General features: G+C 33.1%; 1 protein-coding gene across 5 annotated transcripts in view; it reads left to right on the forward strand.

Moving 5' to 3' along the window:
• LOC130896304 (BTB/POZ domain-containing protein Tiwaz) overlaps window positions 1-12,265 on the forward strand; it is a 74,167-nt gene that overhangs the window by 55,510 nt on the left and 6,392 nt on the right. For all 5 annotated transcript variants that reach the window (XM_057804306.1, XM_057804307.1, XM_057804310.1 and 2 more), the window contains 2 exons: window positions 6,454-6,659; window positions 9,842-10,139. In XM_057804306.1, the coding sequence (XP_057660289.1) occupies window positions 6,454-6,659; window positions 9,842-10,139 (504 nt within the window). The remainder of the gene's footprint in view (window positions 1-6,453; window positions 6,660-9,841; window positions 10,140-12,265) is intronic.

Genomic DNA, 12,265 nt, shown 5'->3' on the forward strand with positions numbered 1-12,265 from the left:
ATCGTTTCATTTTCTGTTTTTTCGGTAATATCATCCCCACTCGTTACATCTTCTTGTGCCAAAGTTTCGTTGTCGGTAGATTTTTCCGATAAAATATTTTTCAGTTCAGCTTTTTCCATTTGTATCTCTAATATATTTTTCTGGAGTTGGCAATATTCATCTGCTATTTCTTTCCTGGAACGTTCGAGAACATATTGCAATTGGCTCAATAAAACCGAACGTTCTTGTTCTAAATCTAAGATTTTAACGTGTAGATTTTCGTATTCTTTTTGAGTTGCATCATCAATAGTGTTGTTTAGAGTATTCTCAAGCTCTGTTTTGCTTGTAATCGGCTCTCTAATGCTGTTCGGAGCAGCTATATCGTCTATGGCATTGAGAAGTTCAGTTTTCTTACGTTCTAGTTTATAAACTTTTTGTTGTAGCTGGTATCTTTGTTCCATTAAATTTATATTTGCATTTTCATCCAGGAAATTGTCGAGTAACAAGACATTTTTCAAGTGATCCGCATTTGAATTGGATTGTGTTAATAAAAACTTGAATTCGCTGTGTTCAAGTTTCAGTTGAGTCAAATCCCTTCTGTTTTTTTCTGTTTCTAATAAAAGAGTATTGACTTTATTTTTTAAATCGGTATTTTCTGTTCTCAAATGATTGATGTGGTTCATGATATCTTCTTTCTCGGATTCTTTCAAGCTCATCAGATCATCTTGTAGCTGAGTTTTTTCTGCGTTTATCAGTTTGATAGTTTCAGATAAAAATTCTTTCTCGTTATTCTGAAGTTGAGTCTGAGATATATTTTGTTTAGTCATCTCCATCGCTGAGTCCAATAAATTTTTAAAACGATTATTTTGATTTTCCAACAAATTGATTCGTTGCGTTAATTTATTTATTTCGTTTTCAATTTCCATTTTTTTTATTAAAATAGTTAGAAAAATGGAGGCAAAAAGACGTTTGAAGTATGTATGTCAAAAAAACAGATTGTCAAACATTCTGAATAGACATAAACACAGAATATGATCGCTCATACTGTATACAATTATCGAACGTGAGATTGGTATCAGATGATTGGATGCGACGACGATGGAAGTTTGGAGAGGTTAACGAACTTTTACATTACCAGATTTTGACGGTATCTTCACACTCTGATGATGCCGAACACACGTTCTTCGTGACTGTCGCCAGCATAAATCCTGACAATATCGTCCAGGTGATGCTGCACGAGGTATAATTTTGGCAACAGGTTGCTACCTGTACAGAGAGAATTCTTAGACAAAAGAATGTAGAAGGCAATGAAACATCATACACGGACACACCCACCAACCAGATGGCGGTTTAGTATCATTTTTCTTCAACGTCCTTTATCTTGAATACGGATGACGCTATAAAAATTTTTTACCAAGCAAACCATGCTGCCAATAGGATCGCGACGCCGCGTGCTGTCATAATACTTTTTTAGACGACACCATCTAAAAGTTGTTCGTTCTGTATTCATTTACATACCTAAAGTTGCGTTTTGAGTGTTCCATGTAGTAAAAGTGACAGTTCCGTACTGCATAACACTTTCGGGAAGCTCAGAAGTAGACAATTTTAACTTCCTTAACTGTTAATCTAGCCACTTCAATGTTGACAGTTGACATCTAGTAGAGATATACATATTCCATCTGCATCCAATCCAATAAATATTAATAATTGTCCTGGAGGTACAATCGACATTACTTTTTGCAAATAATTAATAAATTAATATTGACATCGCAAATATCATTAAGTACATTATATTGTTCAATAAATAAAATGTTTATAATTCTTTATTATTTATTTTCTTTCCTCGGCGTAATTGAAAAAGTTTTTTATCTTCTGCGTCGTCTAAAAAATATTGTGTACGCCGCGATTGAAATACTACTCAGACTCGTCCAACAAAGTAGCACTTTCAGTTCTTGACATATAAATAACTATTGAGTTGATAAAACAGTTAAAAACGTCATATTCAACTGACGTTTAAAGACAATAATTATTCAGGATGACATACGTTACAATTCCTTCAAAATTAATTTGATTTACAAAATAATACCTTCCATAAAAATTGTTCATTCAACATAGAAAAAATTATTCATGTAGTTATGGCGGATCGACAACAAAATCCAGGAATATTGAAACATATTAAACACTTGGAAAATCAAAATCACAAGCTGAGAAGGTTATTGATATCCACTTTAGACGTAGCGGATCAGAACGTTGCCAGCGCTTCGTTGTTACAAGAAGAAACTAAATCTTTGGAGGGTACCGTATGTGATCTGGAAAGGACCAAGAACGATCTAGAAACACTTCTAGCTACTGCATTAATGAGTGATGAAGAGAATATTAAATTGACATTATTGAAATTGGAAAGCGAACATATACAATTAAGATCAAAACTCGACGAAACGGGCAAGAAAATTAACAACAACAATGAAGAAATACACATGTCACAATCGGAAGATACTGAACTAGAAAATACTATTCTAGAACTACAAGCAACTAAACAATCTCTTCAAGAACGTATAAAATTAATTGAAGGTAAAGAATCTATTTTGACTGCTATAAGTAGTAAATTAAAAGCTCAACTATCAGAAATTGAAGAAAAAGAAGCACAAATGCAATACGGTAAAATCGAAGATTCGGAAAAAAAAATAGCAGTAGACGATAAGTCCAAAAACCAACAAGATACAGACTCATTGTTAGCAAAAGAAAAAGAAATATTGATAGCTTTTCCACAAATACAGACAGCATTAACCGAAGAAACGAAATATTCCCATCTTGATAAGAAAATAATCGAATTAGAAAAAGCGAAAATGAAATTATACAACGATTTAGAAGAAACTATTCAGAATTCTTCCAACGAAATCGATGCAATCCGATCGGAATTATCAGACCCAGAAATTAAAAAATTAATACATGAAATTGATATTCAGAAAACAGTATTGATGTATAATTTAAAATTGGCAAAATTACAAGACGAAACAACTATTCCAAAAATATCTTCTGCTCCCAATTTTCCAGTGACGGAAGAGCTGCCACCAAACCCTAACACATCAATGTCTTATAATGAAAAACAAGAAGGTGATAGCAGAGAAACTAAAATGGAAAATTTGACTAAATCGTTAGAAATGAAAATTGCCGACTTAACTAAGAATTTAAATAACGATTGGTATATTAATTCCGAAAAAAGAAACGAAACAAAATCTAAAAATACGCAGGAAGAATTAGATCAAATAGTTTCGAAATTAGAAAACGAAAGGTCGAATCTACTACAACAACTTCACTCAGTATCGGCTAATAGTGCTCAACAATTTCTTCAAACGCAAAGTGAATTACATGGCACTTTCATGCGAGAAGTATCTTCCGAAACGTTCATCGAAAGCAACAAATTCGACGATGCTACTAATGAACTTTACGCCACCGAAGAGGCGAGATTGGAACAGAGGATAAAAGAACTCGAAGCAGACAACGATAGAATCAAGATGGAATTAAATAATATTATAATGGAAATCGAAAAAGATCGATCCGTTCTTCAACCTGAAATGCCTGAACTTCTTAAACAGGGAATCGCTAAACTGGAAAATGATACAATTCAAGTTGATAACAAATAACAAATGATTGAGACATTCGGTATATTATTGTTTGTGAATCTGAATAAATGATTTTTTTTTAATATCTTTCTTTCACTATTGTGACATTTCTAAAAATGGTAGCGTACACACATACAATGTGACGTTGGACTTGACAGTTGTTGAAATATTGATGCGCACTACCCCACTGCGCGTACCCCTCAGTGACGTCATTTGTTTACTGAATTTTACTCAACCTTGATAGTCGACATCGTCGCTCGCGTCAATGTTTGTTATTAGTGCTCAGTGCTAGTTCTAGTTGTATAGTAGAAATAAGTTATGGAGTTTAGTTGATTTCACATTTTAATTATATTTTTACATTTTACATACGTTCTGCATTCTAATTGAGTAGGCCTGTTCTATTTTAAAACCATTGTCTGTGAAGGCAGAGCTCCTAGCCTGGAACTTTTTCCTTACTTATTGAGAATTGATCAAATTTACAGCTGACCCGACCTTTCCCAACCTATCCCCATCCTTACCTCACACAATGTTGTTTTATATAGAGTCAAAGTTGGTAACCATGTTCATGTTAATTTTTAATTTAGTTAAGTTGGCAGGCGATAAGCACTTTTTGATATGTTTTGTTAATCAAAACAAGTTTTGTCAAACGATTCAAAAGGTACATTCTGAAACTCTGTTCAATAAACTGAACATTTTGTCAACTTTGGACTTCATCATTTCTCAACAAAGAACCCAAACCCAGTGAAAATAACAACATGCTCAGTGCTAGTTCTAGTTGTATGGTAGAAATAAGTTATGGCGTTTTGTTGATTCTACATTCTAATCATATTTTTACGTTTTACATACGTTCTGCATTCTAATAGAGTAGTCCTGTTCAATTTTAAAACCATTATCTGTGAAACCATAGCTCCTAACCTGAAACTTTTTCCTTACTAATCATGTTATTATGTTGAAGTTTGGCGTAAAATTAATACGATTTAAGCTTAAATTTTCTTAGTATCTTTTGTTGTTTTGTATAGTATAATTGTTTTAACTATTTTGGAGAATTGCTATAGCCTAGTGCACATTATTTATATTTCTAAATGTTCTTGATGTCAGATCACTTCTGTTTTCAAATTAGTTTTTTTTTAAATTTTTTAAAAGAAAGATAAATATTGACGTCTCGGCTAATTTCAAGTCTCAAAATATGATTTTGACACTGGCAATTTGCGTATTTATATTAATCAACAGATCACCTACATCATAATTATTAAAAAAAGAATAAAATCAAACTAGAACTTTATTCTAATAAGAAAAATTAATTTTTCCTTAGTCCTTACATCTCAAATACTTAATTATTTGTAGTTTTATTAGAATTTAGAAATTAAAAGATATATTTTACTTAAATTATTTAGGTCCTTTTTATCATTTCTAGCTTTTTCGTTCTTATGAATTTCAACCATTTCTAAAAACTCTCTTCGTATTAGATTCCCTTTTTTTTGAATTTTTGAATCTTTATAATCTTTATAATTTATGTTATTTTTTATATTGCATGGTTCGTTAATGCAGTTTTATTTTTTAATCGTATTGATGACGTCTTAATCTATTTTCTAAGTACTGAGAAGTTTGCCCTATGTAGCCAGCGTCACAATTAGTACAAGGCACTTGATATATAATATTACTTCTTTTGTTTTGTTGGTGTTTTAGATTTTATTTTAGTGAAATATTTGAATAACGTATTATGTCCTTTATGACTTATACTAATATCATATTTATTGAAATAATTCCTTGTACATATGGCAAGGAAAAATGTTTTATGTTTTGATATTTCGTTTCTGTTTTGTTTTTGAATGATTCTAGTGCCTGTTTATCCATTTCTCCGGATAATTATTTTCTTTCATTGTTATTTTGTTATGGTTGAATTGAAATAACATGAGGTTTAAATATACACAAATGAAGACTACGAAATAGTATATTACACACCGAGGTGGGAAGAATTTGGTTACTGTCGAGAGATTAGATACAGTTAACCATAACGCGAAGCGTCGATCTCGAGACAAGAATGAAACTTCCTACCGAGGTTTGTATGTTATTTTATTTACAATCATCATATTTCGATCAAAATTGAGGGCGTATGTAATATGACCTTTCTAACCTTCAATGACGTTAGTAATGACAACATTGCATATATGGATGTAAATAAACATAACATTACTTAAGAAATTTGATTGTATTTGATTGTAAAATTTTTCCAGCATCTGACAACTCTTGAACCAAAGTTACTTTGTATACTTATCATTACAGATGTTTGCGATGTATCAAGTTCCCTGGATATTTGTCTAGTACTCAAATGTGGAGCGTCTTCTAACAGGAAATAAACATCTAAAGATTTGTCTTCAGTTGTTGTAGGTTTTCTGCGCCCGGATTTGGATAAATCTTTTACTGAACCAGTTTCGTTAAACTTTTTCATTAATTTACTGACATTAGATTCTATGGGATTTCGGTTAGGATATAAATTATTAAAGATATTACACGTTTCTTGTTGAATTATGACATTTAGGTATAGGAAACATCAGATGAAAAATAATAAGTATTTCTTAAGGATTTTTAGAGCGAAATATATACAGGGTGGTCTATTTGAAATAACACTCTCATTATTTGTCCGGAAAAAGGTAAGATCTGATAACAATGTAGATAGCACCATAATATCGATCGGATCACAAGACTCTTGTAGCCGTTTCCGAGATAATTGAGGCGTTCCATACATAAAACTCAATCTGTATAAGGTTTTCTTATTTATTTGAGATCATATTTGCTGATAGAATTCCTAAAGACAATTATAATTATAACTAATTTTTGTTTATCTTTTCAGATACCCAGAATCTAAATTAGCGAAACTTTTCAATGGTAGTATACCCATTGTTCTTGATTCACTGAAACAACACTACTTTATAGACAGAGATGGTGGCATGTTTAGACATATACTTAATTTCATGCGTAATTCAAGATTACTTATTCCTGAAAACTTCCAAGATCTTGATTTACTATTAGAAGAAGCTAAATATTTCGATATCACTCGTAAGTATCATATTTTTTCATTAATTTGCATTTATAAAGAATTTAATTATAACAAACGTGGAAAAAGTGCCGTAGCGGTTAATTTTGTCACGCTTTTGCGTTAAGAAAAGTGCCGTAACGTGTCACATTTGATATTCGTTCAAGAAAATCTGTTTTGTGACTAGTTAAAAAGGGAGTAGTATTATTATTAGTGATGGCACGCATATCTTTCACCATATTAGTCAAGGTGCTCTTAATAACTTCTGTCAATATTTGTAGATTGAATTTTGGCAAAAAAATCACAATCAACGCAGGTATTCTGTATTTTCGGTAACATTTTCTTCAGGTTCTTTGTTTTCATGGTAGTCTGTCGATTTATAGTCAATTAATTTCCAAAGTATTATCTATACGAGCACTCTCTAGTGAAAAAATTTCCAATTTTTTACGAATCCAGACAAAAATACATCGAGAAAATTATAAATAACTTAAATTTCCAACCAACTATAGTCACCACCCATAAATAATTATAATAACCACACTAACTTCCACTCTTTATATCCATTTAAAAATTCCTAAGAATCTATGTATACGACTCGAAAGTCCAGCAATTTTTTTTCATTATTCTTTTCAAAAAATGAAAATAATAACAGCGAGAACTAGCGACATAACGAAAGCATCCTGATCGAGTAGGTAAGAAATACACACCAGAAGATGTTGTTGAATCGGAAACTGCAGCGACTATGATGAATCTTGAGAAATCCAGGAAACAGTATTTAAAGGAATATAATTCTTTTATGGAGTGGCGTACTAAAAAAGGCATAAACAGCAACAAATAAAGAGTGTTACTAGCTTACTTTGAAACTAAATCAAAAATGTGGAAGGCTTCAACACTTTGATCGACTTAAACAAAACTGAAAGGCACCCTAATAGTAAGTAACGACGTAGACATCAGCAAATACTCGAAATTCATTGCATAATTAAAAAATGAATCAGTTGGCTATAGACCCAAAAAATTTAAAACATTTGCCCGTGAAGAAATTAATTAATAAGATTCTGTTCCAAGCTCCAGAAGATCATACTGAAACATTATCAAGTTTCTCAATGCTGGAATATGAATTTTTTATTGAAGATCCCATAATCCCTAAGACGGATCGTAAATTTGATTCAACGAATACCAAAAGGGGTGGTTATTTGTAACGAAAAACCATTACACCACCAACTCTTTCGATTTGATAGATAAAACTCTTACCTTTGTTGATGTTATGGGAATTAAGGCTATTGTATCAGACAAGGTTTTGTATTTAGTCTTAACCTATTTTCTCCCCAATTTTGAGCTTGAATTTTATGCGGTATCCTGACATCGTGTTAACTAAACACAATGAACAAACAGAGATTAGTGGAAACCTTACACGAAGTTGTCAAAGGAGTATTAGATACGAGAGGAGTAGATGGGACAGCCTCCTGATGTATTTCGAGAATGTTCCAACAAAGAAAACACAAAAATTTTGAATATCCTTTTAGCTCGATACCCTTTTTATAATAAGAATCGTGAAGCTCCTAAAATAGCCGTTAACTGCCGACATCACCTCTAGATTGTTGGACAATCTTTGACCACCGAACAATTTTTTCAAATCTAGGAACTGAAAATAATCTGAAGAAGCTAAATCTGATGTATAAGGTGCATGAGGTAGAAACTTTAGTTCCTCAATTTTGGTCATTGTAATAACGGATGTGTGAGCAGGCGCATTGTCTTGACCAAACAACACTTTCTTCTTAACCAAAGACGGTCATTTTTGCTCGATTTCATCGCTCAAACGTAAATAAATTCGCATAATACTCGATGCTGATAGATTTTTCTTTTATAAGATAGTCAATGAAAATTATCCCATGCGCATCCCAAAAAACCGACGCTATAATCTTGCCTGCAGATGGAAAGAACTTTGCCTTCTTTGGAGCCAGTTCTCCCTTTTCGTTCTATTGTTTGATTGTTCTTTCGTTTCGGGTGTGAAGTGACGGACTCACGTTTTATCCGTGGTTATGAAACGGCGCAAAAATTCGGCTTTAATTCTGTAAAAGATTGCCAAACACTCGATGGAAACATCTTCCCGACGCTGTTTTTTTTTTTCAATTGTGTGCAAACGCAGCACCCATCTTACCCATCTTCTCATGTCCAACTTTTAAGTTAACATGCCATGTATCACACTTTTTGAAATGCCTACTATGTCTGCTAGCTCGCGCACTTCCAGTAAACAATCATCCAGCACCGTTTCGTAAATTTTCTTCAACATTTTTGGAGTCATTTGGTCGACCATTGCAATTCTGGTCTTTGAAGGTCATACAGCCTCTTTTGAACTCTGTTAACCAATATTTTAATGTTGATAACGAAGCAGGAGTCTCACCCAGAATAGATTCTAGTTCACTGAAAAAATTCATTATTGATGGCTGCCAACAAATACTTAACAACGTGGCATCTCTAGGTCAAGTCAAGTACTTCTGGGACTATCCTCGTTCATAGCTACTATCCTCTAGAACAGCAGAAATGGAAGTATGAGTATTGAACATACACTCTGTGACAAAGCTCAAAGTAAACTCTACTATACTAGCAGTGGTGTGGATTGGTGGAACTTGATGTGAACCCGAAAACGACCTGCCTTAAAACCTTCACTAGAAAGAAAAAAACTAAAAACACTAAATAGTAAACTTCTCTGGATCAGAAAATGACTACTAAATCCACGAATTCCTTGATGGTGTTCACAAAGTCTGACTATCAAAAATACTGTCAGCTTTTGATGGGAAACCAAATATTCTTGGGTCGTTCTTATTAAATTTGATCTAGCTTTTAGTAAACAACAATCAAAACAAGCTTGTATAAGCAACATTAAAGTACTTTGGCAGATGCTTCGGCAGGACTCAATAATGAAGAAGACTACTAATTATTATATGAAATGCGCCATTAAATTGTGTGTAATTACAAACTTATCAACTGATATTTTAGTTTGAACACTAAAATTACTACTACGACCAGAATTATTCTGTTCAAACATACAAAAACATTTGTAGATCGACTTACTAGATCCCCTTGTCGTTATAAAAATAATCAAGCATCAATATAAATAATATAAATTAGTATTTTTATGTTGGTAATAAAGTTATATAATTATTAATTGTTTTTAATGGCTATTATCGAATAAATTGATTTGCAGCTATGGTTAAACATCTTGAACAGCTAAAAAGGGAAAGGATAAAAAACGGTGTGATTCTTCACAAATCTCAATCTACCGGAAACGAAAATAACCATCACAAATCGACTGAGAATAACCGATTAGGACAAGAAATGTACGAGTGCGTAGCTTTGCATGTAAGTCCGGATCTAGGAGAACGTATAATGTTATCGGGAGACAGATCTCTACTCGATGAGGTTTTTCCAGAAACTAATCAAGCAGTTATGGATGCCAGGTCGGGGGTTGCTTGGAATCAACAAGATGCGCATCATGTTATCAGGTCAGTATTATTCTAAGAATAGCAAACGCGCAATAACTTTGAAGGTCAATGCGCTTTAGGTACCCTAGGTGTCAAATTTGCTTTACCATAGTAGGTTTTCCAAATAAACACTTCCTAATTATCTTAATTTTAGCTCGTTCCCTCTCTGGGCGGGCCGACACCAACTTATTCAGTATGTAAGAAACTTCGTGAAATTATTGAATTATTTGTTAACTAATTTTTAATTGAATCTTGAAAGTATTTTTAAACGTTTTGATCTTATTTTATTCGAATTACTATGAAAAGGAAATAGTTATTTACATAACTAGTTATGAAAGGAGCGATTTGGTCAGCAAGACCAAATCTATTCACGAAGGGTTAATAGGGTGGGTCAAAAATAGTATATTTGTTTTATTAAAAGAAAAAGTGATACGTTCAATGCGAATAAGACAAAGTTCTTGGCTGCCGCGAAAGAGCGCAGGGCTCTTTATCTGGAAAATATAGCGATACGTTTTTTAATTGCAACACCTGGTATATTTTCTTACAGTTAGATTCCTCCTATCATCCTCGTTCTTACAATATGCAATTATAAAGTGTATTTAAAAAGATATGACCATTTTTATATCCAATTTGCTACGAAGTTTCTCGAATAACTAGTCATTAAATGTTTTGTCGAATTCAAACTATGTAATTGTACTTTCGAACACAGTGTGAGCAAAAAATTAAAGTTATTTACTTAGTTTCTGCTATTTCTTCCATCTACAATGTTTATGCAAGTTTGTATTCCATTTTTAAATGAATTTGATATTTGTAAACATACTTGACCTTTAACCGCTAACTAGCGGTATCTCATACCGCCGTTGTTGAATTTCCTGCCTTAATTTTTGAAATGAATTTTTGCTGACCTGACCTTACATTAGTAACGCGTTGGCAGTCAGTGGAATAACACGTGTAAGTTAGTGCTGGAATTTTTGTTTGTTTTTTTAGGGTTTTTTCTATAAAGATGTCACAGAGGGTGGGGCCATCGTCGATGCATCCGGATGATCCAAAATTTGGGGAATGGTGCTTGAATCAACTAGAAGAAAACAATAATTTCGTAAGCGACGAGGATAAAAGTTACGTCTCTGAAAGTGAGCATAATACAGAATCGGAGCAATCCGGAAATGAAGAAGAACATGAGGAAGTAAACAATGAACTTGAAGAAAATCTAAGAAGACAAGATTTTTTTACGGAAGTGAGAAGGTAAACGCAAGAAAAGATCAAAACAACCGCCTCCAGTTAATTCTAGAACAAGTAGTCACAACTTAGTGAAGAGTTTACCCGGGTTACGAGATCGAGCAAAATCATTGGGAGAAAATGCAAGTCCTCTGCAAGTATGGGAACTACTATTTAGCGCAGATATGCTGCATGAAGTTGTGCATTGGACAAATCATAAACTTTCTCAAATTCGGACAAAGTACAAGAGAGCTTTTTTTGGGTTGCTTACATACCTGTGTAAGTTTTTAAGGCAGGAAGAGAGAGTTTAGAGAGTTTTTTTGCTACTGATGGCACTGCAAGTGTTGTATTTAGGTGTACAATATCAGGAAGAAGGTTTGAAACTTTCTAAGTCGCACTGAGATTTAATAATGACAGAAATAGAGCAGAGAGAACGAAGGAAGATAGAGCTGCATCTCTATTTAGGAAGTTTATTGATAATTCACAAAAAACTTTTCCTTGAAGACATTTGTTTGCGTGGATGAGAGCCTAGTGGCCCATGCGGACTCGTAATGTACATGCCAAAAAAGCTTGCCAAATATGGCATAAAGATTATGTGCCTCACAGATGCCAGAAATAATTATTTGTATAATGCTTACATTTATTGTGGAAAAAGTTCGGATCGTCATGGATTATCAGCAAAAGAAAAAAAATTGCAAGCTCTCACTCTGTGGTCTGTGGTAAGGTTAGTAAAGCCCATAGAAAAGACCAACAGAAACGTGACAGCATATAATTGTTTTAACAGTTTACAACTTGTGACAGAATCACAAAACAGAGAATTAACATTTTTGGGTACATTGAAAAAGAACAAACCGATGATTCCGGTCTCTTTTTTGTCAGGCAAAAAGAAAGAAATCGGTAGTAAATTATACGGATCCAAAGAAAACATTACT

The sequence above is a fragment of the Diorhabda carinulata genome, chromosome 7, assembly GCF_026250575.1.
Source record: "Diorhabda carinulata isolate Delta chromosome 7, icDioCari1.1, whole genome shotgun sequence".
Classification (NCBI taxonomy): domain Eukaryota; kingdom Metazoa; phylum Arthropoda; class Insecta; order Coleoptera; family Chrysomelidae; genus Diorhabda; species Diorhabda carinulata.